At 44.7% G+C, this 25777-nt stretch overlaps 4 protein-coding genes across 7 annotated transcripts in view; 1 reads left to right on the plus strand and 3 right to left on the minus strand.

The window, feature by feature from the left end:
* Positions 1 to 220: 220 nt before the first annotated feature.
* LOC125017980 (formin-like protein 3) lies at positions 221 to 5751 on the minus strand. Its single transcript, XM_047601992.1, has 4 exons — positions 5231 to 5751; positions 3480 to 3538; positions 2725 to 3090; positions 221 to 1588 (listed from the first exon to the last, which is right to left on the minus strand). Exons 2-4 carry the CDS (start codon positions 3529 to 3531, stop codon positions 1371 to 1373), a joined length of 636 nt encoding a protein of 211 aa, XP_047457948.1. The 5' UTR covers positions 3532 to 3538; positions 5231 to 5751; the 3' UTR covers positions 221 to 1370.
* A 1960-nt stretch (positions 5752 to 7711) lies between these two features.
* Positions 7712 to 14260, minus strand: wdr6 (WD repeat domain 6). Its single transcript, XM_047597112.1, has 7 exons — positions 14130 to 14260; positions 13799 to 13919; positions 13258 to 13410; positions 10282 to 12901; positions 10115 to 10192; positions 8874 to 8990; positions 7712 to 8784 (listed from the first exon to the last, which is right to left on the minus strand). The coding sequence occupies exons 2-7, from the start codon at positions 13866 to 13868 to the stop codon at positions 7836 to 7838; spliced, it is 3987 nt and encodes a 1328-aa protein (XP_047453068.1). The 5' UTR covers positions 13869 to 13919; positions 14130 to 14260; the 3' UTR covers positions 7712 to 7835.
* A 779-nt stretch (positions 14261 to 15039) lies between these two features.
* LOC125017322 lies at positions 15040 to 19208 on the plus strand. Its single transcript, XM_047600747.1, has 4 exons — positions 15040 to 15342; positions 17070 to 17125; positions 17265 to 17433; positions 18338 to 19208. Exons 1-4 carry the CDS (start codon positions 15138 to 15140, stop codon positions 18718 to 18720), a joined length of 813 nt encoding a protein of 270 aa, XP_047456703.1. The 5' UTR covers positions 15040 to 15137; the 3' UTR covers positions 18721 to 19208.
* Positions 19209 to 20997: 1789 nt separating this feature from the next.
* celsr3 (cadherin, EGF LAG seven-pass G-type receptor 3) overlaps positions 20998 to 25777 on the minus strand; it is a 117763-nt gene continuing 112983 nt past the window's right edge. For 3 of the 4 annotated variants that reach the window (XM_047595123.1, XM_047594330.1, XM_047593457.1), the window contains 2 exons: positions 24647 to 25700; positions 20998 to 24070 (listed from right to left, as the gene is read on the minus strand). In XM_047595123.1, the coding sequence (XP_047451079.1) occupies positions 24043 to 24070; positions 24647 to 25700 (1082 nt within the window). In that variant the 3' untranslated portion in view covers positions 20998 to 24042. The remainder of the gene's footprint in view (positions 24071 to 24646; positions 25701 to 25777) is intronic. The other variant, XM_047595871.1, reaches the window with a different exon arrangement.

A 25777-nucleotide genomic window follows, 5' to 3' on the forward strand; every position in this document is an offset into this window, starting at 1 on the left:
ATTGTGAAGAAGTTTGGGGTCTGGTTTCATGCTTCATTCTGACTAGTCTCATATTACTATGTTAGTTCCTCATCATCTGAAAATCCAACCCATTTCAACTTTTGAAAGAGACAGAAACTGATTAAACACTTTTATTATTATTATTTTTATTGTAGATTATTGTGACAGCTTTTTTTTTACCTGTCTAAACTGTAAATCAATCTCAAAAAATCCACCTGCCATGATTTGGGATCACACCATTCTTGTATCAGCAGAGACTCATCAGTCTACCTGTATGTTTTACAGCTGATTTTAAGGTCTTATTGATGACTTTTACAGCTCTTCATTCAGGGCTATATCACTGATATCACGGCACATGCCTTGAGATCCTCAGGTGTCCCCGGGGCCTGGCTGGAAACAATGGATGACAATGTGTTTGCAGTCAGGGCCCCGCGGCTGTGGAATGACTGCTGGAGTTAATCAAGTCAGCAGACTCTGTGACCTCTTTTGCAAATCTGTTTAAGAGTCGTTCTTTGTTTGGTCTGGTGCGTATGGCAACATTAACACCTTTGCTCACCTGTAGTGGTGTGTTTGACAGCACTAAAACGCAGAATAACTGTAGGAGAGTACTCTATGAGGGAATACAAGGTTATTAATGCAACCAAAGTTCTGTGAATTCAGGAAGCAGCGACATAAATTCTAGAAACTGTCCCCATAAAGTTTTTGATGAATTCAGAGGATAAAAATCTAAAATAGATGACTGATGCCAAGGAGAAACACAAGAAAAAAAGAGTTGGGACTCTTGGGGATTTATACACGGATCAGCCACAACATTAAAACCACCAACTGGTGAGTTGAATAACATAATGTTCTTCTGGGAAACCTGGGTTCTGGCATTAGAGTGAATCTTTGAGACGTTAACACCACCTGAACATTGTTGCAGCCCAAACACGTCCTCTTTATCTCCTCCCAATGCTTCCTGGTCTATGCCTGATGCTGACGTGCCAACAAGGAGAAAAACTGCTCCAGGTGCAAAATACTCACTACTATATCCCATCTACTGACAGGTGACACCATAAAAAGATACAACAACAGTGTTACTCACTTCACCTGCCAGTTGTCATAATGTGAAATTCAGGGCCCCGCTGATCCTGAGGTCATTAAAAACAAATCTTTGCAACAACACACACACACAAAAAAATCAATGTAGCAAACAAACCCCTGCACAATCTTCATAATGTTCAAATGTAGTATTTTAAAACTGATACACACAGATCTAATTGAGTGCACATGTAATCTCATTCATTTAACTAATAACACATATCTCACTGCACCACTGCTAATTAAAAAGTGATTGATAATGAGATTGTTTGCAGACAACCGGCTGTCCATCAGTAGTGTATCTGCTTCAGAAGCAGCAAGAGGTTCCTGACGCGCTCCGCCCTGCAGCGAGGAGACTGGTGCAGCGGCAGCTCGAAGAAGGAGAAAGTGAAGCTCCGGGAGAAGCTGAGGTTGGTGACCGGACGCAGAGGTGGGAGACGGGGAGGACGGGGGGCCCGGCGCTGAGGCAAAACCCTCCTCCTCGCCCGCAGCCCTCTACCCACTCCACCTGCACAGAGAGCGGAGACAGAAGATCTTTTAGTCAGGGCCCGTTTGGTGACTGTGATCTGAAAGGAAAGGTGTGTCCAAAATAGCTCCACTCAACATCAACACGTCTAATCAATAACCACAAATCTGGGCTTTCATACATCACAAACCTTTTTTTTTGTGAACTGCTGCCTTAACTGAGGTTGTGTGTTCAGTGTTTTCACAAGTAAAGTCTATATGAACGGCGCCCTCTTGTGGTATTCACAATCATGAGAGTGTAAAAAAAACAACTTCTGAGCTCAGGAGTTGTGATGTATTTGCAGATATTTTCGGATACGTTGGAGGTGGGAGGCAAGTAAATACACGGATCAGCCACAACATTATGACCACCTTCCGGACGTTGTGTAGGTCTCCAAAACAGTTCTTCTGAGGGAGTTAGAGGGGGAGTTTATGTCCTATGGGTTGAAGGAAGCATTCCACAGATACTTGCATCCTGCTGGAGATGGTTGCTGCTATTAAGGAGTGCCATTGCTATGAGGTGGGGGCGTCTGGTCTGGTCTAGGTGGGTGGTAGATGTCTAAGTAGCATCCACATTAATGAATGCCAGGTCTAAAAGTTTCCCAGCAGAACTGAATTGGTATAAATGTTATTTACTTCTTCTGTTGGCGGTCATAATGTTATGCCTGATCGATTATGATTTATATTGTATGTGGAGTTTTCTTTTTGGTTTTATAATATTTCTGAGGAAAATGTTGAAATTTGCCGTCATTGTTATCCTTTCATTGTATTTCACACTAAGTCTGCTGTTAGTTAACTTGTAAGTGTAGTAATCACCGTCTCACAAGTCCCATTTTAATTTCTTCTTCTCCCTGAACATCCAGTACAATAGCAACACCCTTAACCTGAAGCAACTAATTGCAATTCGGGTGGATTATTTACACCTGTGCTTTTCCTTTGGCCTTGTGTCTGTGAAACCAACCCAGCTATAATTTTAAAATATTAATGTGCTGCACATGGCTGTGGTAATGCTACACACCCATTTAGCATTAATAATAAATATAATCTGTCTCCTACATGATTTTAATTAGTTAGTTATAGTGTCGTTTAGTAGGCTAGTGTTATCCAGTTGAGTAAGGTGAAACGTTATTGAAGACGCACCTCCGCTGTTCTGAGGAACTGCCAGAGCTGGACATGGAGTTCCAGAGTCGATACTCGAACTTGACCTTTCTTCTTCTTCTTCTTCTTCCTCCCCCCGTCTCCCGCGATAAGGAGTGGACGGCGTGGGCTGAGGAGCAGGAGGCGGCGGAGGCGGAGGAGGGGGTGGTGGAGGTCGTGGGGGAAGTGGTGGGGGGATGGAGGTAAAGGAGGATTCGGCGAGATCCAAGCCGCCCCATGGCGTCATGGTGGTGTCGGCGAGGAGGATGGTGGTGGGTGGTCCTGGGTGAGGGTGAGAGGAGGAGGAGGCGGGTGTCTGCTGCTGGTTGAGTCTTCTGTTATTACTGGCCTGGTGGTGGCGCTGGAGAGCTGGGTAGAATAAAGTATAAATTTGCTTTCTATGCAAATGTACTCAAATGGTGCTTCTCAGTAAATCTGCTTCAGTGAGTGAAATCTACTAATGGTTGTATTTTAATTTCCAGAATTATGAATTAAGTCAGATTTAAATATTATTATAGAATTAGAATTAGAAAACCTTTATTTGTCCCACATTGGGGAAAATGCTGTTTGCAACAACATACATAGAGGCAGAAAAATAAGTAGAGTGAAGAGTGGACTGTATAAAAGATATATAATAAGATAAAATAGAATACAATAAAAAAAATACAAGTATTGGCATATAATTCCTAGAAATTATCACACTGCAGCTTTTACTGTACTCTCCTTTGTTTATTGCTCATGAGTTATGAGTTGATTACCTGTGGCTTTGCTCCCAGATGAACCAATGAAAGGCAGTCGTTCACGTGACATTACCAGTCTGGAAGCGTGAAGGCAAAAACAACAACAAAAAACAGTCGAATCAACATTCAGATGCACTGGGATCCTGCTCATGGTGTATCTCTCAGCCAACATGCACCTAGCTATCACCAAAATATGTGCATGCCGATTCTCGAGTTGCTGTCTACAGTGGCAAGACTCGAGGAATGTCACTTCTTCCACACTGAAATATCAGATACATTGCTGGACAGAAGACCTGGTTTGGTTCAGACATTCATGTTTGTGCAGTTAGGCATGGGGTTCCACAAGGGTCTGTCCTGGGTCCTCTGCTCTTCCCTCTATATCTCACACAACTTGGAGCTGGTTGTCGAATAACTTCCTGTTTCTGAATTCTGCTAAAATTTAGATGATGATTATTAGACCCCAGAAACTGCATTATGTGTCTGATCATTTTGCTTTGTGTCTAGATATACATTGCAAAGATAGAATTAAAAATCTTGGTTTAATTTTTGTTTTTTTATTTGATACTGCACTGCCCTTTTGTCAGGATTGCCAAAAAAAAAAAAAAAAAAAAAAAGTTTTCAAGGCCTGCAGATGCTGCAGGATGCTGCAGCTCGTATTTTGACCGGAGCTGGTAAATACGAGCACATTACCCCTGTGTTGGCCTCTCTTCATTGGCTCCGTTGTCAGGTCAGGGCCGATTAGGTTGAAAATGAATGTTGTTGTTGTGGCTGTTCACTAATTAAATAATAAATTAAATGACATTGAAGCTTCCATGATTCAGTTATAATAACAGCTTTGTGCAGAATTCAGATAATTATTTAACTCGTGTGCATCTGGTGAGTGAAAGCTCCAAAATATGCATCATTTCCACATGACATGGTGCACACACAACGGACAAGAGGGTGTTGCTATTGGTATTTGTTTGCAGACAGATCACTAAAATGAGGTGTGACCACAGATAAGCCACTTGCAATGCCCTAGCCCTGGTTAAATGTTAAAAATTTTTTTGAATCCACCAAATACCTTGTCCCAGATTCAGACTGTTTCATTCATACATTCATTTTCTGTAACCATCATGCCTTGGAGTCGAGCACGAAGTACCGACAAAACCCACGCAGGAGCGGGGAGAACTAGTAACTATTTACCATAAAGCCCAGCCCAGACACTGATTCGTTAGGCTTATTGAGACATAGCTCCGTTTCACGGGCTTCAATGAAAAAACACTGATAAATTAGGAAAAGTTCACAAAACATCCTAAGAGTGGGCACATGTCTGGCCCATTTTCAAAGTTTTAAATGACCCCCCACCACTGAAGGGAGACTTCCTCTGAGAGAAAAAACACTGAAGAAAGAAGAACTAGAGCTCTAACTAGAGGTGACTGTAATGTACCGAAGCGTAGAACTAAATTCTCCCAAATGTTGTTATATGTAAGAGGAATTGTCTGTGTCTGGTTCTGTAGTTATTCTGTAGTCTATTGTATGATTGTTGTTTTGAAGTCTTCTGTGTCTGTGTCGTGTACCTGCCTCGGGACTACGGCTGACATTTAGCATTTGTGCTAAGTCTGGTGCATTTACATGCATCAGTGTTGATCAATGTGCATTGTCCCAATTCAATAAACTAATAATGATAATAAGAGATTAAATCCTTAAAATCCTTACAAAGCAAGCTTTTCACATTCACAGTGCAGATGAACTGGTTTCACAGAAGCAGTGTGTATGTGTGTGTGTACCTCTGTGATGGATGTCAAATGTTGCTGCTCCTGCACCAGGACAGCTGCACTCTTACTTCTCCTTCTCCTGGGTTAAGCGATACATCCCTCACACACACACACACACACACACACACACACACACACACACACACACACACACACACACACACACACACACACACACACACACACACACACACACACACACACACACACACACACACACACACACACACACACACACACAGGTTGTCGAGATGATGCAGGGACAGTTTTTCTCTACCGGCACTTCATGGCTGCAGATGGTGAGGATTTCTCAGGCTCGGTTCCATAAGTTGTTTCCTCCCGCGCCACATGTTGCTCGAAGCCTGACGATGACTCAAAAACGCAGCCTTTCCTTCAAACTTAAAACTTTAGAACAAACACACATCCCGGTTTTGGACAGCATCTCATCTTCCACTCATCAGTCAGGCATGTTTTCTGCCTCTGCAGGCCGTCGGAAATCAGAAGCGACACCAGGTACTTTCACTCTCGCTCATCCTTTCTGCCCCTTGTGAGCATCAGTGGCGGTTACTGGGAAATGAGATGCTGGGAGCTCTCAGCCTCTTCTCCACCCTCCACCACTCACGCTTTCCTTCTTCCTCCCTCTTCCTCTTCTTCTTTCTCATCTTTCATTGCGGCAGTGAGATGGGCACTTGACAAAAAGCAACGTGAGACGAGACCAAAATATTAAAATATTCATGGATACCTGCAGTCGGGCCCCTTCGTGGGACCTGACCTCCATGCAACCCTCAATGCACGCACATAATAGACATACACCAATCAGGCATAACATTATGACCACCTTCCTAATACTGTGCAGGTCCCCATTGTGCCTCCAAAACAGTTGTGAGTCATCAGAGAATAGACGTGGACCTTCTGAGAGATGCCAGGTCTAAGAGTTTCACAGCAGAACATTAAATAGTCACATTTCTCCTGTCGCTGGTCATAATGTTGTGGCTGATTGGTGTATATACATTTGTTGTTTAGCGTCACAAATAGAGACTTCACGCCTAAAATTAATGATTTACAACATGAAGCGTCGCAGTTAGTCCCTAAAATTTGATCCTCACAGTTTTTTTTTCCACAACGTGAGTAACGCAAGTAACCACACACACAACAACAACAACATCCAGGTTGTGAGTCAGCGCACTCTCTACAGCGTATGTGACATTAATCTGACCCGGCTGCATTTGCATGCCAGGCAAATGCACGCGCAACGAATATGCAGATAACCGCGGCACAGTTCCATATATCAGCCTTGTCACTTCAGCAGCATCAGCATGGACCTGGCATCCATTCATGTGGATGTTACTTAGACATGTGCCACCCACCTAGACCAGACCAGGCACCAGGGAGTATCAGGAAGGTGGTCATAATGTTATCCAAAGCATCAGATACACCATGGAACACAGTGAAAACAGTCTTGAAAGGGAGAAAATGTGGTAAAACAGCAACATTATCAAGAACAGAGCGTCCTCCAGAGCTCTGCAGGGAGATAAAGAGGGGACCGGCCATGAGGAGATCAACAGTAATGAAGTAGCTGCAGCTCCGGTTGTCACATGTGGGGAACAGCACTGGTTGTTCCCCACATGTGACAACTATCTCCAGTATCCTCGGTCGCTCTGGGCTGGGACATGGTGACAAGACGTATGAAAGATTAATGTTTTGGAATAGCCCAGGTAGAGTTTAGACCTGAATCGTTTAGAAAGTCTGTGGAGGAAATGTTCAGTATGAAGGCTGTACATTTTATAATAAAGATTCTAAAACGTTAATAGATGGGTTAGACTTGTTATATCCACTGTATCATCATGTCCTCCACCATCTACTGTGACTGTCCTGAGTGGTTTGTGGGCACATATGTAACTGGAGGAAAGTCTTTAAATCTGGAGTAGGACAACGTCTTCTGCCTCCATTTATCCCTTTACTAAAATATACTGGATTCAAAGAAATTTAAATGTGTGGAGGAAATAAAAAAAATAAATAAATAAAAATGTCTAAACAACCAAACATTTTGCGACTACCCTGCAGTACCTTCGCAGATCCTCTAGGGGTCGTGGACCACCTGTTAAAGACCTATAATTTAGAGAGTTTGACATTTGGTTGGTCCAGTTCATACTGAAAATACATAAAAACAATAATAATAATAAAACAGCTTTATTCCCTGGCTGCATGACACCATGAGATGTAACACACTGTATTAAAAATAACTCCCGTCATGTCAGTCGTCTTTGTGTGGCAGATGGCACAAACACCGATATTTTTTTTATTTATTTTTTTTCTTGTGAATATCGTCTGCGTCTCACTGGAGGAAATGACTGAAGACATACGTCGCTGCTCAAGTCTTCTTTCGGGCTCAATGAGCTCAGACAGATTCAAGTGATCACATTTCTCTTAAGTCAGAACTTCTGATTTGTTTGTTTTGGCTACATAAGCAATAAATATCTATAATCCACCATGTAAGGAATAAATAATCTTTATTTAAAAAAAATTATACAATAGATGAATTAATCAGCAGCAGACGTTTGATGTAAAATGTGAATCCCTGGGGAAAGAGATAATTAAGATCTTCATTGTTTTCATGTTATTTGTTGTGAAAAGTCACTTTAACTCGTTGATTCATCTTTTCTTTTCCAGTTTTGCCTCTTTCCTCTGTTCTGACGCGTAGTAGCTGGAAGCCCTGTCCACAGACCAGCACCCATCCCGTCTCCTCTCTCCTCTTCCTGCTCTCACTGGTCCCGTTCACCTCGCTCCCGGTTTCACCTAAACTGTCGGTTTCTGTTTGACTTCTTGGATCACCACTCGTCTCAGCAGCTCCGTCTTCATCACAGGTCTTAATAACTGGGTCACCTGTCTCGCTTCCAACAGGTTCTCCACCCTCGGCCTCGTCATCTGGCTCCTTATCCTCATTAAACCTCCCACCTGTCTCCCCCTCTGTCGTTAATCCTCCCCAAACAGAAATCTCCCGCTCACACTCAGATCTCGTCGCCCCCCTTTCATGTCCTCCCTCCCACGCCGCGAGCCCCGAAGCGTCTGCAACGTGGCAGCACAGCGCCGCACTGTGGCTGATGCCGGCGCTGCAGACCTTCCACAGGCAAACCCTCTGATCTGAGGAGGTGGAGACCACGAGGCCGGGCCTCAGGAGCTTCAGGGCTGTGAGAGGAGCAGCGTGAGCCAGGGCGACGTGCGACTGAGAGCGGAGATGAAGCTGGAGCTGCTTCGGGTGTTGGAGCTGTGTTTGCAGCAAAGTCTGGGACTCTTCTGGGTACAGCACCCTAACGGTGGACGCCGTCAGCCGCCCATCATCCCCGCCGCTAACAACGGTCACCAGGCAACCACCGCCCTCTTGTTGTCCCAGTTTCTTTGACCAAACGGCCAAAGAGTTGACGCCACTCTGGTGGGCGGGAATGTTAAGGCAGGGGGTTGGTGGAGGCGTAGCACCGCAGGAGTTATCGCTCCAAAAGGCTAAAGCTTCGGTTAAATCCCACGCTGCAATTTTCCCATCTGTTGCAGCACTGAACAGCAGCGTGTACCTGAGAGAGAGGCACAGCGCGACTATCTGACTATAGTCTAGATATTTAATTACTTTAACGTAATCTAAAATCGTCGCAAACGAACTCACCTGTTGCCCTCGTCGTCCTCCAGGCTGCAGGTGGCGACACTGAGCACGCAGCGCTGGTGGTGGAACGTCTCCCACAACAGATCGATTCGACATTTAACTTCACTGACTGAGAACAACCTGAGCAAAAAAGATAAGAGTTCTAAAAGAGAAATAAATGACAAGACCTAACCCCATCACGTCTACGGCAATTTAACACATGTATCATCAGACTGGACAAGTTCTATGAATGTAACAAAGCTGAAAAGATCACATACAGCGACACTTAAAAGTATTAGACCCCTGGGTATTTTCTACATTTCCAAACTCTTTTGAGATGAACTCAAGAGGTTCATTTTGAGATATGTACTATGCCAGCTGATAAATGATCAGTGACTCGTCGGATGACACTTCTGTGGATTCCTGGAGACACAGTCAAAACTGTCAAGCAGGTAAACAAACATCTCCTTAGAATCTTATGTCTTAAGTCAAGAAAAGCATAGCACATCTCATTAGAGGACAGCTGGGATAGACTCCAGTAACCCCCGCGACCCTAGTGAGGATAAGCGGTAGCAGGTTACCCTTTTAGCTTTTAGGTTTTGTAAACTTTTCCTTCCCGATGAGGAACTACAACTCTATTTCTAAGGTTCTCAGAAAGCTCCACGTCCTCATACACTTCCACAAACATGCACTGTGAGGATCAGACTGTGACAAATCTCTGTTTTTTAAGAAAACCTGCACTGAATTAGAGCTGCGTCTCATCACGTTGTTTGAGAACTGAACAAATGGGACTCTAATGTGGACTTCAAGTTAACTTGTAATCCTAGAGCTACATTGACTTTTTTTTTTTTACACTGCAACTCACAGATATGTACTATTGGCTTATTTATTCTAAATCAACAAATTCATGACTATGATATTTATATTTCGTTTGCTTGATCGTGTTTTCTTTGTCATGTTTCAGGACTTGTTTTGCTAATGTTTTGAGTCATTTTTATTTCGAAAATTCCTGAAGGGCTCAAATATTAATAATGTATTTATGGAATTATAAAAGGTTTATTTTTTTTTAATTTATCCTAAATCAGTCTAAATTTTACTGCCACAAAACACAATCAGGCACAAATAAACCAGACAACAATCAAATGTAACATTTCATTCATTGTCACTGCACTGAATAAAGAAAGTGTTTTAAAAGCTGCTGGAAATAAATCAGCTTTTCTCACGATAAATATAAGAAGCACTTAAATTTCCTCCATCACACCAACCTGACAGCACCGTCACTGCAGGACAGAGCCAGAAGAACACGGTCTGACTTTTCATCCACCACGGCTACAGACATGTACCTAAAAACAAACAGACACAACCAATCAGCCTTGATCAGAGGTAGATTTAACAGAAACCTGTAGACCGTGTATTTATATTCAGAACTTGCCTCGTCTCCGGGTCCATTTTCACCGTCTTGTGCCGGTTCCGCTTCCTCTCCCACTGATCGTCCAGCCGGTGACTGGCCACCTGGATCACCTGACAGGAAGGAGCCTGCAGCCGCCCGTCCCAGACGACCAGCAGACGGTAACACTGTATCTGAGCCCGGCCCCCGGCGGACACGAGCAGGGCCGAGAGAGTCTCTCGCTCCGGACGCGTGACGGCCGTCACCGTGCGAACGCTTGAAATGTGGTCGGTGATAACGGAGAGAACTTTAACGCTGCCGGAAGAGGGACGCACGGCCAGGACAGTTAAGCTGGTGTCCTCTCCTCCCGTCACCATCACTTCCCAGTGAAGTTTACTTCTTTTCACTCGAGTTTCAGTTTGCTCTGCTGTTGATTTCGTCTGAACCTCGTTCCCGGGCTCCTCTATCGCCCCTAACCTGCACACGCAGCCGATTCCTCTCCCGTGGACGCCCTCTCTCAGACCCCATCCTCCCGTCCTTCCTGCTTTTGTGGCCCAGCCCAGCTCCTCTCCGGGGGGCTGCGACGCCAGCACAGACCCCTGCTTGATGAAGACCAAAGCTCCGTATCCGGGCCAAACCCCCTTGTGGGATGGCCAGAGACTCCAAGAGCGGTGGCCCCCGCCACAAGGCACCGCTAACAGCCTCTCCTGCTTCACAGGGTCCCACACCACAAAGTGGACGGCGTGGAAGCCCACGATGGCAAACCTGGCCTCTCTCCCTCTGTTTTCTGCTTCCCCACAGCTCTCTCTTTGCTCCCCTCCCAACGTTTCCGTCAAATTGTTTTGCTTTGCCTCAGATTCCTCCCTCACCTCGTCCTCTTCATCCTCCTCCACTTCCTCCAGTGGAGCTTCAGGCTCGAGTATTAAAATCCTCTCCAGCCACTCCATACCTTTACAGGCCCGCTGCACTCTGAGAACCTCCAGCTGAAGTCCGTCTTTGTTCTCTGCGCTCCTTCCACTCTCTTGAACTCTGAAAACCCTCACACAGCCGTCCCTGCCAGTGCTGTAGAGCAGCCCTTGGTATTCACACACCGAGGTTACACCCTGTTTCCCATGCACACCGAACAGGCAGCTCACTGGCTGCAGCCTTACGCCGTGCACCTCGCCGTCCGATTTCTCCTGCTCAGACTTTTCTGCATCCTGAAATAAAAGCAGGGACCCTCTCCTGTCTCCGCAAACCCAGAGCCTCTCCCTGAACCTGGAGCGGAGGCCCACTGCAGCTGTGAGCCAGCGTTTAGCGCAGGGGGGGAGGAGGAAAGGAGGAAGAGGGTCAACGCTGAGAACTACAGAACAATTTCCGTCTAGTTTTACATCCAAACGCCAGCGATAGACAAGCCCTTCAGCACCCGACGCCAACAAATGCACGCCTTCTTTTCCCTTGAGCCAAATTAAGCTGTGGATCTTCCCCGAGCCGCAGGACAGCAGAGTCCCGCTCTGGGGACGAGAAATGGGAAACACCTGTAAGGACCCGGTGAGGCTACCGACAGCACACAGATGAACTCTGTCAGCCGACTCCTTCACGCCGACGGTGACCGTTTCCATCACACAATAGGACTGAAACTCAGGAGTCCCTTCCCAGATCGTCTCCCACTTCCCCTGACTGTACTGGCAAACTTTTCCTTTATCAGTGCAAACCACAACTTCACTCTGACTCCAGCTTGTATTTTTATCCTCTTCTCCTGCTAAACAAACTACTTTAGGTGCACCTTGATCAGTCGAGAAATTCAGGTCAGTCAGCTTCTCTGTTACCTCCTCCTCCTCCTCCTCGTTCTTCTCCTCGCCGCCTTCAACTCTCCACAATCTCACCCCTCCGTCCGCCCCTCCTGTGGCCACCCACCTGTCTTCATCTCCCGTCCCCTCACTGACTGCCAGCCCACGAACCCCACCCGCTCTGTGTCCCTTCAGCGTGCGAACCACCTTCCCACCTCCGGCCCAGTCCCACACCAAACAGGCCCCGTCCTCCCCAGCGCTGAACACTTTCCCCGGCGACAGCCGCACTGAGAACACCCTGGCTTGGTGTCCGTACAAGACCCTTAAACAAGCTGCGTTCACGTCCCCGCATTTCCCTCCAGCGCCGCCCAAAGCGCCGACGCCCCACACGCGCACGCTGCGGTCGTCAGAGGCCGACGCCAAGTATCCTTTCTCCTGGAGGTAAGAGATGCTGAAGATGACGCCGCTGTGGCCCAGAAGTCGCCGCTCAACCGGAGCTTTGTGCTCAGAATCTCTACTTTTGTCTCCTCCTCCGGGCTTCCAGATAATCAGCTGGTTGAAGACAGTCCCTCCTACTAAGACGGTATCGGCCCAGGATTCGTGAACCAGGAGGAGGGCAGAGTACAGCAAACAGCCCTCCAGACAGGAACCCCGGACCAGGGCATTTCCCGTAACGGCGTCCAGGAGGAGAGCGCTGTTGTGGGCTACGGCAACACAGAGCAGCGACCGGTTGTCTCCGGAGAGCCAGCGGACGTCCAGGGCCCAGTCCTGCAGCTCCATGAGGGGACCCACGATCTCCAACTGCTGGAGGTCAGCGCGGAGCCTCACCAGCCTCACGGCCTTGCCTCCGAACACGGCGAGGTCAGAAAACTTTGGTTCCGCAGTGGAGCTCGGGCCTGCACAGGTCGCACAGTTGAGAATTTATGTAAATAAGCATGTGAATACACACAAAAACAACAATTTACCAACATTAAGCCACAGCATGACAGTGTCCATATGACATGAATCGAATGCAAACACATCCACATTTAGATTCTTCATTTATTTTAGAGTTAATGTCACAAATCCTGCAGGAAAAAATCAAAATAACCTATCCTTAGCTCTGGATATACTTGGGTATTTCCCTTTCATTCACATAGGTTAGTAAGTATTTATATATCCTAAGCAAAAAAAAATTAAAACACAAAGGAAAGACAGTTAGACTGAACATAGCATAAGAAAAAAAGGGTAATAAACATCTTCTTGTACTCACCATCTTGCCTTCTGGAGACGTCTGTGGCCGAGCTTTGCGCTGGTTGACTTTTAGGCCTTATCCCATGGATTCTGTATTGCTGGAGGACACTGAGCGAGGCACAGGCTTTAGGGCGAGGCTGGAGACTGTACACTGACAAGACTGGACCTTCACCTGGAAAGGAGTAACACACACTGATGAAGCATAACATGACAACAGCCTTCCTAATACTGTGCAGGTTTCCCTTGTGCCTCCAAAGCAGTTGTGACTCATCAGGGGATGGACATTCTGAGGGCGTCCTGTCGTGTCTGGTAACAGGATGTTTGTAGTGGTCCTATCTTCTCTTACCTCATTCCATTTTGTGTCAAACTTTTATTTTTGCACTGTAACGCCTACATTTCCTTAGGGGATCAATAAAGTCTGATCTTATCTCAAGTTCTGTCAACTCTTGTGGTGCAACTTTAATTAAAAAAAGGCATGTCTCTATGAGTAAATGTAGAAAAACAGTGAAAGACATTACACTAATAATCACCTGGATGCTGACTCCCAGCCCTGTGCTCACCTGTGAGTAGAAATGTGTCCTGAAGAAACTCCAGCGCTGTGACTGGAGCTACCAGCGCGACTGGCTCCATCTCTTTACGACTATTTGACTATTGTCACCGAAGCCACATTAAGAATGGTGCCTAGAATAATAATAATAATAATGATAAAAAAAGATATGAGAACAAAGCATACATTTTACATATTAAAGTATTCCCTGAGAACAGTCACCGTTAGTTTAGATTAGCAAAACAGGCTAACAACAACAGCACTTTTCGGGTTATTTCCTAAATAACATGACATAAAAAACTAATTTTCAGAATAAATAACAACGTCGCTGTGTTTTTACTTACGCAAACCACCAAACACTGCTGCAATATGTTTCAAACCCGCATTAAATCATCTTTATTTACAGCCACGAAGCGTATCCTCAGTCCCCATGTGTTTCTGTTCCTTCGTTCCGGCTCCGTCTCAACCAATCAGCTTTCACTACTGGCTTCGCGAACGCTGATTGGTTAACAGGAAGGATTCTTCGTGTTCGTATTGGTGAAAACTACACACGTGACCGCGGAGTTGAGCTGCTTTCAAGTGTTTCCTGTAAAAGTGGATGTCGTGGACAGTTAAGTTGAACTATCTGATGGAGGAAAAACGTATTTCTATTTTTTTCTTTCTTTTTGTAACTGTTGCTAGCACCGAATTTAACAAAAAACATATTTGCGCCTTCTTTCTCACATTTTCAGTCATGTCTTAGCCACGGGGTGTGGCTAAAACATGTGTGGCAGTCATGTGTAGGATACATTTCACTATTAAATAAAATAGTAAATAATAGGTCATGACATATCCATGAAGCAACTGGACTTGTTGAGTTTTGAGAAGCCGTTTCGCCACGCATCCAAGTAGCTTCTTCAGTTGTAAGGAAAGTTTGAGGTTCGTTGAGGGTGGAGGAGCTGTGTGTCCCTGTCCTTTTTCCCTATGAATGATGCCCCAATGAAACAATGGCAATAACATCTGTGACAATGGCTTGTTAGGATAGGGCCATGAAAAAGCTACTAGGAAGAGTAGCGAAACGTCCTCTCAAAACTCAATAAGTCCGGTTGCTTCTTTAAACGTGTTTTGGATAAAGTAAGACAGGGTCCAAAATATGTGACAGATATTAAAATGATTTAAAAAAAAAAACTATATGACACTGAAAAGTAAAATTTTTGAAAAGGATAAACAAGTGTCAGTGTTACAGATGTTGGGAGGAAGTGAATTCCGGAGAGGCCATGAACGCACCGCGACGCTGTTGACGCTAATGGGTTTTCGCCTTTACGCCTGGAGGTGAGGTATCGGCTCCGGTCCAGCTAACTTCACGACTAGCTATGCCCGGAAAATGCAAATTCCAGGACTCGTGGCTCGCCAAGGAGATCTACAAGGACTGGCTGGTGAAGGACAAACAAGACATACACTTCGCTCGGTGCCAGGCCTGCTGCAAATCAATCAAACTTCAGACCATGGGCGAGGCTGCTCTCACCAGCCACGCAGGGGGAGCCGGCCACAAAGCGGCCGTCCGCAAGCTGCTGGAAGGTCGGTTTCCATCCAGGAAATACAAGCAAGGGATGGCTGACATATATTAATGCATGCGTTGTTTTTTGTAACTGCAGCTTGTGTTGATGTTGTTGTGTTTGGTATCAGCATTCTAACATGTGTCCCAGATCAGAACCACAGGCAGTGAATTATTACAAGATTATTAATAATAATAATGATAATAATACACAATACAGTTCAGTTAATATTATATATTATATAAGTTGTGACATAAAGTACAGCTATGTCTCTTCTATTTTTTTTTATTTTTATTTTTTTACATATTTTAAATTATAAACCAAACTAAACCTTCCATGGTTTAGAATAGATCACAAACCAGACCCAATTTATTTGTCATTAACAAATCTAGATCCTATAAACATGACAGAGTTTAAGCTCTAAACAGACTAAATAAGTTGGACTTTATTTCGTTTAAATGTCTTCTCCCTCATTGTTAAAGCAAACACATTTGAGGCTCTAGTAGAAGAATAACCCCACACAAGTTTGAAATTGTTTCAAAGTTTGACATACTTTTAGGACATGAACCCGGAAGTGAGACACCTCCTCCTCCATCCTCTGAGATATAAGGGCCAAATGCCATTTTTCTCGTCCCTAGTCTGTAGCCAGAGTTTGGAGGTTTGTCGGGTCAGATTCAGAACCAGTCTTGTGAAACTGTAGCAAAACTTCTAATGAAGAGATGCAGGAAATGACATGTGTTTGAATAATCTGAGGATTTTATGCGTCATCATCATCATCATCAACATTTTCCGTTTCGGACACAGGGGTGGTTCATATAACAATAAAAAAAAGAATGAAGAAAAACACAACACTCATGTCCTAAGTATTTGACCTCTCCACACGTTTTAAGGACAGTGTCTGAGAGAGAGAGAGAAGACAGGAAGTGACAATTTGTTGTCTTCCTTGCTTCTGACTATCATAATGTTGCTCTTTTTACCATTGGATTTAATATCAAAGTCAGAACCATATTGGGAACATGCTCTGAGTAACTGCTGGAGGCCAGAACTATATGGACACAGGAACCATTGCATACTTTAAAAGGAGAAGATGTAAAATCACCCCATTTCATTTACATTGATGTGAAAACCAAAAAAAAAAAAAAAAAACGAGATGTGGGAACCCCTCTGTTTTGCGTCTTATAAAATAATTTGTCATGGTTCAGCCGATCGAAGGCCTTAGAGGCATCAATAAAACACATAAGGATTGTGGAATTATGTCTGTTATACAAATCTAAAAGCATCGATATTTGGTCTTTTGCCATTTACATAGATTTGAACCAGAAAATAGATTCAACAAAATGCAAAAACAAACAAAATGTTTGACTGCCTTTTATCAACGGACTGATAAAATTACAACTACATATCACTTTTCTTTTTTTTGTGGACTCAGTTTTTCCTCTGAATAGAAGTAAAGAGCTAGTTTACACCAATACGATCAAAAAAGGAATTCAGGAATAATTAAAAAGAATGCGCATGTGCAAGAAAAAAAACTTCAAACCTTCATAATGATGTAATTCACTAGTGTACTTAATGAACTGGCAAGTGTGTGCATGTAAGGTGCTTTGGAGATGTGTGTTTATATGTGAAGGTGTAATATCTCCATCCACCAGATGGGGGCACTCTTTGACTATTTTTCCCGATAGACATTAACCTGCGGTCCCTCCCTGTCTGTCTCTGTCTCCTTGTGCCTTTTTTTTTTTTTTCTATAAGGAGGCAGTTTGATGTCGATCAGTGTCGCTGGGCAGACGAACGGCAGCGTGAATCGGGTAAAATGCTTCTAAACTCTTTCCAGATTTATTTTAGGGGCGTAGTTGGCAGGACTCCACCCTGAGACATGAAGCAACGTGAACACGAGACACAACAAACGTTCCACCTCTTTTTTTTTTTTCTTTTTTTTTTAATCAGGCGGAGGACAGCAAGGAGCACGTGGCCATCTGCGTCCCCCGCGACACCTTGGACCGAATAACGGGCGGCGACTGGTCGGACATCCTCCACAGCCCCGCCGCGAACTCCACCTCCCACAATGCAGAGCTGCAGGACGTGACATTTAACGCTCCCTACTTCACGACACCAGGTACACACGGTTACCTGCAAGCTGCTCCGGCAAACACTGATTTCAGAATATAATCCTGCAGATATCACATACGGGTGGTGATGGTGGATGAGAATTAACAGGCTCTGTTACACGGGTTTATAGTCTCATTATAAGATAATAGGTAAATTTAGCCTCTGAAATAGTAGAGGGATATTGATATTGATTTCTCTTTGGTGTGTAAATTCACGGGAGCCATGAAACGCAGGGCTATTTTAGAACAGAAGAGTTTTAGTGGCTCGAGGTGTGCTAGTGTTAATTATTTGCTCAAAACATTAATCATTTCCAGAAGGTTCAATGAATGGCCAATAATGAATTTTCTGAAACACTTTCATTTTTGTTATGCCGCAGAGAATATCAGTGAAGTTATTGAATGTTTCTCATGTGGCTTTTTCTGGCGTTGCACTTTGTAGACGGTCCCTGTGAGACGGCACACACCGGCTCATTGTGCACCGAACAATCAACGTCTGTGTGTCAACATAGTTTAATTAGTGGGTTATAAGGATGTAACGACGGACTCGATACTCGGTTAACGATACGATTTTCTCACGATTTTTTTTTTAACAGAATGAGCTTGCAGACAAATTATGACTGAAAAAGATTCCTTTAATTATTTCTCAGACAGAAACATTTCTGAGGTAGGATGTAACTTCAAAGCACAAACAATATTTAGGTTTTGCATATTTCTAGGGGGGAATGGAAACGCAGCAACTGTCAGGAGAATGAGCCTCATTATTACTGCAGTTAAATGTTTCTAATGTTTTTAATTGGCTATTTTAGATCTGTATCCAGGCCAGCGGGAAGGATGCATGGTTTCTCATTGCGGCTCTAACAGGTCGACCATACGCGGTTCATTCACTGATCTTTCTGCACTCCGTCCTCACAGGTTCCTCCCGGCTCCCTCATCGTCTCCACCCGTCGGGCGGCGGCGGCGGCGACGGCAGCGACGACCCAGAGCCCTCCACTGGCTGCCGCCCGGCTCGACACGACCCCGCGGACCTGACGAGGCTGGAGATCCAGCACAGGACGGAGGCTCTGGAGCAGCAGCAGCAGATGAAGATCCTGGAGTGGGAGAACAGGATGAAGGTGCTGGCGTGGGAGCAGGAGCTGGTGAGGGAGAAGAGGAAAGCGGCGAGGCAGAAGGAGAAGGCGTTCAGGATGAGGAAGGCCTACTACAAGGCCAAGCTAAAGAGGCTGGGGGAGGACGTGCCGCCGTCTTCCTCCAGCAGCAGCGACGACGAGGACAGAAGACGCGATCAGACTGGTTGATCCCCAACCAGTGTTTGTTTTTTTTGTTTTTTTTTAACCGTGCATGTTTCATTCTTGATATCATGGAACTGTTGACTATTTTTATACATTTATACACGCTACTGAGAGGTAAAAGAATGTTTAGCAAAAGAATGTTTAAAGTAATATGAGACTGTTATATTATATTGTAAGGATTTAATTTGCACATCTTGTAAATCTGTGGTTTGAGTTTATTCAGGTTATTCTGGGTTATGGTAAATAATGCACTGTACAAACGTAGAGAATGACAGTCCTAAAGGACGATCTTTTGTACCTGACGCCAACGTGGTTTCACTCTCACACTCACACCTACAGCCAGTTAAGAACCTGACAAGTTCTTTGGACGGTGGGGGGGAAGCCGGAGAGAACCCACACAGACACAAGGAGAACCTTCAAACTCCACACAGAACTACCACACCACTGTGCCGCCCTTTTTAGTGAAAATAATAAAAGAAAATGGAAAAACCTGAGCAGTGTTGACGTCTCACGTGGATGTATCTGGACACCTGTCGTCATTTTCTTCGTATCTTCTTCCAGGATCATGGGTTGCATTAGGGGTTTGTTATTATCAAAATATGACAGCACACTATTTGTTTCAACTGATGCACATAAAAATAGAGCTCTGTGTCTAATTAAATAGTCTTGCAGCCAATCAGAGAACTTTAGTTGGAAGCTCTTCTGTCCATCACTACATAATGTCGACCCAAACTCATTTCCTGTCCTCTGTCCTGGAGCTTAATCAGTTTTAAACAGAGTGACTCCAGACCAACTTTCCACCAGGTTCAGTGGGGATTTTCTCCCATTCAGCCCCAAAAATCTGAGCTCTGTGTAAATCTGCCAGCATTTTCAGCACCATTCACTTAGCTGTAGGCGAACTGTAAGATCTGACTTCACTGGAACTGTCCTAGACCCTGAAAATAACAAAAAAAAACACATAAATATGGGTAGATGTGCATCAGTCCAAATAATAGTCACCGTACTGTTTAGTAATGAATGAAATGCAGATGTTTCCATACAGGAATACTGGGATTATGGGAATCCCAGTCACTATCTTGAAATCTGAGATTAGACACTTAGAACATAGGTCTTCATCAGGGGGGTCCAAAATTCAAAATCTTTTTTTTTATATATATATATATATTTCTTTTTAAATTTTTCCCCACACATTTAAATTTCTATAAATCCACATTAACATGAATCCAACATATTTTAGTGAAGGGATAAATGGAGGCAGAAGACGTCATCTTTGAGTCAGCACTCAGTGCATCACTCATTCAACGATGCAGAAGTTGCCTCAACACCGCACCGTTTCACACAGTAGGCCACGCCCCTATCGCTGCTGAGCCAATCATGAGGCCGCATATTTACACGCTGACTCTGTCAGGTTCCCCACAACTGTCTGAGAGCCCATTCAGTCCCCAGGTTAAATCTCAGATGCACGCTGCAGTATAAGCAGAAGAGAAGCTAACAGTGCAGCTGCTAACATTAGGTATGTATTATTTGAACAAATAATGCAAAATGATAATAATAATGAATATTTATCAATAGCACTAGGCCGAGTTTAATGTTGAACAAATATAGTAGGTAGAGGGACTTAATCTCTCATCAGTCTGGGGGTCCTTGGCCTGGAAACGTTGAAGACCTTTTGATCATTTGCTATGATACTGTGCTTACACAAAAATGATGTTCCTATCACTATTTGTCCTCTGAATCTATAATTTAATCTGCATTTTAAGCAAGTAGTAGTATTACAAGTTTAAAATGAGATTTGATCAGTCTTTGTTTCAACCTCTGTAGGATTAAAGGACCAGTGTGTGAGATTTAGTGACACCTAGTGGTGAGGTTGCAGACTGCAGCCGAGCGAGTGTGCAGGAGAACCGATGGTGAGTGAAGCTTTGTTGGGGCTAAACTTGGTGGTGCGACATGGTGGCGGTCTGTGGACAATTATGGACCACTAAAGAAAACATAATAATGAATATTATATTCCCTTTCTGCTCCTACACCTTTAAATTCAAGAAGCAGTGATGCTCAGTCTCAGCTGGGTGAACCTGTTTCTGTCTGACTGTATTAATGTGGCAGGCGAATGTCTGAATTTGACAGAATACTACTTTAAAACAGAAACTACTTCAAAAAACTTCAGGAAAAAAAAAAAACATCAGTCTGTCACGTTGCTTCTTCACCTGAAAGTGTCTGTTCTCGTGAATATGAAAAACCTCTTCCTGTGTCTCAGGCAGAATAAATACAAACACACACAGCAGCCTCGTAGGAATAAGTCTTTTTTTTCCTTTTTAATGTCCAACATTTCTCTTGTTTCCGCGGTAACAGGGGAACAGCTGTTTCCATCCCGACGGCGGGACAGAAGGCATCTTTTAATGAACACACGAGCCAACAAAGACAATCTCCCATCATTCCTCCTCTCCCCATCTCTTTCTTTTCTTCCATCTTCAGTCCACCATATTTTTTTTGTATCTTGTTTAATTTGAAACCACAATGCTTGAGTCTGAATTCGCCCCGACCCTGTTAACCCTTTAGTGGCAGCTGTTAATAACCTGCTTTTATGCTTGTGAAGCTGCAGCTTTGCATCTATAAAAGTGTGCAGGGGGTAAAAAGATGTCCGGTATGGATCACAACCGCTATATTTACACCCAGTATTCGACTTTTAATCTGAATATGTTTAGATACTGAAATTGAAGTTTACCAGATTTCAATCCGAGATGTAAATATTTGAAGCTTAAGAAAAATTGAGCTTTCTCATCCTCCATCTTTGAATTTGCTGCTGCGAGAGACTCAGAAGAAACGTCACATGTAGAAAACAATTACTGGACGAAAAAATAAAAAGCATCCATACATCCTTTAACGACGGCGTCTCATTCAAAAAAAGAATGGCAAAAATAAATGAATAAATAAAAAAATAAAATGAATCAGCAATACTGTCGATAAATTATCAATAAATAAATCTCATGTCTGTAGATTAAAGGGATTAAAGGTCGGTTGAAGAGAAATGAAATTGTGAAAAAATAAATGGAGATATATTTTTTTTGTTTAGGTGTCCTACTCCTTTAACAGACTGGTGGGTATTCTTTTCTTTTTTTAAATTTTTATTTGGCAACGATACCAGTGTGACAGATAGATATTCGCTTGTCACGTCCCAAAGACACGGGAGTTGACCGAGCGGCGGTCAGACCGGGGAGATGTGTGCGCTTCTGAATTTCCATCCACTTCACTTTTCCCTCTCTCTTGCGGTGAGTAACGTCCACGTCTTCCCTCCCTGCGGTCAGGTTTCTGCTCCGTTTCTGACCCAATTCGTTCTCCTGTCAACCTCATCTGGTTTATGTTGTTATTCTTCTGTCCTGTGTCTCCTGTGCTGTATTTAGCTTCTTCTTCTACAGAAGCAATTTCATTATTGCAAAAAAAAACAAAAAAAAAAAAACATAAAAAATTCTCAGCCTCCATGCATTCATCATGTGTTGCTACCTTAAGGCCTGGATTCAGAGCTTGCAGAAACACCTGTGATAAAAAAAGCTGTCGCTGCTGATGGAAACCCCACTTAAGAGCCTTTTAGCACTGACACAGCTGGCACCTCCTCTACTCTTTTTCCTCTTTGTCGGATCTTGAAATGTACCTCATCTTTGTGTAGCGCTTTAAGCCATGTGGGGGAAAAAGAAGAAAAGAAAAGAAAGGAAAAGAAAAGAAAAGAAAAGTGAGTGTTCTGGTAGGAAAGTCTTCATCCTGTGCATGCTTTCTGTGAAATTCCTCACACAGAAAACATATTCCGGTGGTAATCTCCACCCAGAAACTGAAAAAATAAAGAGCTGTGAGCTGATATATTCAGGCGGATCCCACGCTGCTTTCATGTCTCCAAACAGATATCTCATGTCTTCCCTCTTATCTGCTTATCTCCTAATAAAAAACAAACAAATAAAAATCCGCTTCCTTATAGACACCAAACACAGTGGGTTGTATTGTAGATCTAAGGCCTCGTTAATAAAAACAGAGATCCACTTTTGCCTTCTATCATGACACAGTTATTATAAAAAAAAATAAACTAAAAATCCATCTTTAGCCGTTCACACCCTGCAGATGTTATTTCTGTGACGGAAAAGTGGAGATGTTTCGTACAGGTTTTGAAGTCCCTTTGGCTTAGGTTTGCACAGAACTTCTGCAAGAGAAGCTTTTTTTTTTTTTTTCCCATTTTCTATATATATACGTATATAAACGAGTCCCGTGGATGCTGTCGCCGTTTCCCGTGGCGATCCCTTGAGGCAGGTTTGAGTCGTGGTGCATCATCAAAGTGCAGAAGGTACCAGAGAGGCAGACAGAGATATCGACCTTCACCCACCGAGCCTCCAGGCGACAACTAAAGATATGGTGTTGTGATATCAGCGGACTGATATGGTCCGGTTCAGACGGCACCAGGCACGAAGATACACAGATGACCAGGTCACATTCAAACACAGTGGATCACGAAACAGCACAATCTCCCGAAAGAGACACTCGTGACTGGACGCTAATAGCTGAACTTTGCACCGTTGTGTTTTTTGTATAGCAATCCCTCTCTGCACAATCATCTTGTTCCTCCTTATAATAAACCCCCTTCTTCTATTTACAATCACTTCCTGATATCTGGATAGATTTCGGTTTTGATAATCTCATCAGGTTCTATTGCCGGACCCCCTGCTGCTATACATAAAGTCGATGGGTGTGAGGAAAAGTTTCAGAGGAAAAATTTTTTTAGGGGGAGAAATTTGGGGATTCTTGTTTCTTTCGTCTTTTTTTTTTTTTTTTTTTTGTATTTCTAGGTACGGGGAAAATAAACTCTCCCTCAACAGAAACTCGCACCGACCTCACTCACACAGACAAAATCGCTTTAAAAAAAGAAAAGAAACATCACAAGAGATTTTTCTTCTTCATCTCCAATGAAAAAGATACAAAATGTATAAAAATGTTATTTACAGTCGTTTGTTTTTGTTGTTTTTTTGTTGTTGTTTCTTTTCGACGGATCTTCGTTGAGTTTGAAATCTGAGGAGTTTTTTTTTTATTAGGTAGTAGATGTGGTTGACTCATCGTCCAAAGAACCAGAGTTAATTGTAGGCGGCGGGACTCAAAACAACTTGATTTATACAGTATACGCCGCCTACAGATGAAAGCGGTTTTATCAGTGGATGTTTTCTCTTTTTTTTTTTTTTTTTGTCCTCCCTCCGTGTCTCACGTTGTCCCGGCGGTTCCCGCCCGTCCACAACCTTCGATATTGTCCCTCGTGCCTCCAGCACCGTTGCAATCCGTTGTGGGGTGTGGAGGCTGTCATCAAGACTGTCCTTCACTTCTGTTGGCTCTAAGGTGAAGGGGAAGAGAACGAGTCGTCAGTGGGTTCATACAACAGCTCCTCCTCCTCCACCGGTTCTAAATGCATTTGCACGTAAAGATAAAATCAGACATGAGTCTTTAGAGGCAAAAGGACAAATAGAGACGTAGGAGACAAGAAACATAGTGGAGAGTAGGAAGAGGAACGGAAGGAGATTCAGGAAGTCTAGATAAATAGATGTAAACATGCCGATAATAAAGACAGAAGACGATGTAAAATAGAAAAGGAAAGGAAGAGAACTAAAGGTGGTTACATACTCCCAGAGAAGCAAGAAATGTGTTTGTTGTGCGAGAACAGAATTACATCATTTTGTGAGTTCTCGCAACTTGGTCTTGACACTAGGGGTGGATCTAAATATCGATATTATCGATACCAAGGCTAGAATCTGTATCAGTTCGATACTAGTGTGAAGACATCACTAAAACATATGGAAATAATAAGAAAAGTGCCTCTGGTCCATCTCCCACAATGCTTAGCATAATTTCTGACTTCTCTCAGAGCTTGTAACTAGCTTCAGTCGGGTCAGGTCCACACAGGAGGACTTACTCTGAGTCGGGGGACACTTCGGATATGCTGTGGGAGGTGGCCGACTGGGGAGGGGAGGGGGAGGCTCCGTGGACGGAGCCGTTGGGACCAGGGTTGGACGCGGCGGCGGGAGGAGCAAGGACGTTGGAACTGAAGGAAGCCAGGATGGAGGACAGGATGTCCAGCTGTTCGCTGGACGGCTGTCGGCCCAGGGGGGCTGGATTTGAACCTGCGACCTGGGGGACAGTCTGGCTGGGGTACCTACACGGAGGAGCGGAGTCCAGTCGTCCTCTGACTTGGGCTGAAGGAGGTAGCTGCTCCTGCTGAGGCTCCTCGGAGATGGGGGGAGGAGGCGAGGAGGAGAGGGGCTGGTCCGGGTGGGAGGGCTGGCGGGGAGGCAGCGTGCGCAGCCACTCCCGACACGGCTGGACCTGCTGGGCCCCGCTGGGATCCAGCTCCTCTCTCGACCTGCTGCTCATCAGCGCCCCTCCCAGGTGCTCCCGGGACGAGGCCTGCCGCCGAGTCAGCGAATTCAGCTGCGACCTAGACCCACTGAGGTAAGCCTCCATTCCGGCCGCCCCGTTCCCACTCAAGTCTTCCCTCGAGGCGTGGAAGCTGCTCGCGTGATGGTTGTCCAGTCTGTCCCTGGATCCTGTCAAGTTCTCCCTGGACGATGAGACCCGCTGGTGATCCAAGGCCCCTAAACCTGGTCCTGGCCCGAGTCCCAGCTCCCTCCTCCTCGGTAGGAGATCCAGATTGTCCCTGGAACCCCGGGAGTCCAGCCGGTCCCTCGACCCCCCAACTGTCTGCCTGCCAAGAGGATCCCTGGACAGCTGCCTTCGAGCGAGCGAGTCCAGGTGCTCCCTGGAGGAGTAGCGCGAAGCCGGCTGGGAGAGGGAGCCCGAACCTCCACCGGCACCCGCGGAGGCTGAGTACATGCGGCCGTACGAGGCTGCGGGAACCCCCCGGTGTCCCAGGGTGGAGGTTCGGTACCAGTTGAGCTCGCTGGGGACCCGGCCCATGGAGGACAGGCCCTGGAGCGCTGGAGGACAGCCGAGGCGGTTCTTAAGGATACCTGGAGGAGTAAGAAAATAAAAATGAAGAAGGATAAGCAGCAGAAACCTAAAGAAGACATGATGAATCCGCTGCAGC

This window comes from Mugil cephalus, chromosome 1 (assembly GCF_022458985.1).
Source record: "Mugil cephalus isolate CIBA_MC_2020 chromosome 1, CIBA_Mcephalus_1.1, whole genome shotgun sequence".
Classification (NCBI taxonomy): domain Eukaryota; kingdom Metazoa; phylum Chordata; class Actinopteri; order Mugiliformes; family Mugilidae; genus Mugil; species Mugil cephalus.

Excerpts from the sequence above, each read along its gene's own strand:
- LOC125017980 (XM_047601992.1), bottom strand. The coding sequence starts at position 3,531 with ATGTCACGTGAACGACTGCCTTTCATTGGTTCATCTGGGAGCAAAGCC. Across the intron at positions 3,091-3,479 it reads ATCTGGGAGCAAAGCCACAG|CTCTCCAGCGCCACCACCAG; the intron begins GTAATCAACTCA and ends TATTCTACCCAG. Across the intron at positions 1,589-2,724 it reads AGTTCCTCAGAACAGCGGAG|GTGGAGTGGGTAGAGGGCTG; the intron begins GTGCGTCTTCAA and ends CTCTCTGTGCAG.
- wdr6 (XM_047597112.1), bottom strand. The coding sequence starts at position 13,868 with ATGGAGCCAGTCGCGCTGGTAGCTCCAGTCACAGCGCTGGAGTTTCTT. Across the intron at positions 10,193-10,281 it reads AAAATGGACCCGGAGACGAG|GTACATGTCTGTAGCCGTGG; the intron begins GCAAGTTCTGAA and ends GTTTGTTTTTAG. Across the intron at positions 8,991-10,114 it reads TGCAGTGACGGTGCTGTCAG|GTTGTTCTCAGTCAGTGAAG; the intron begins GTTGGTGTGATG and ends TTTTTTGCTCAG.
- LOC125017322 (XM_047600747.1), top strand. The coding sequence starts at position 15,138 with ATGCCCGGAAAATGCAAATTCCAGGACTCGTGGCTCGCCAAGGAGATC. Across the intron at positions 15,343-17,069 it reads CGTCCGCAAGCTGCTGGAAG|GAGGCAGTTTGATGTCGATC; the intron begins GTCGGTTTCCAT and ends TTTTTCTATAAG. Across the intron at positions 17,434-18,337 it reads TCCCTACTTCACGACACCAG|GTTCCTCCCGGCTCCCTCAT; the intron begins GTACACACGGTT and ends CCGTCCTCACAG.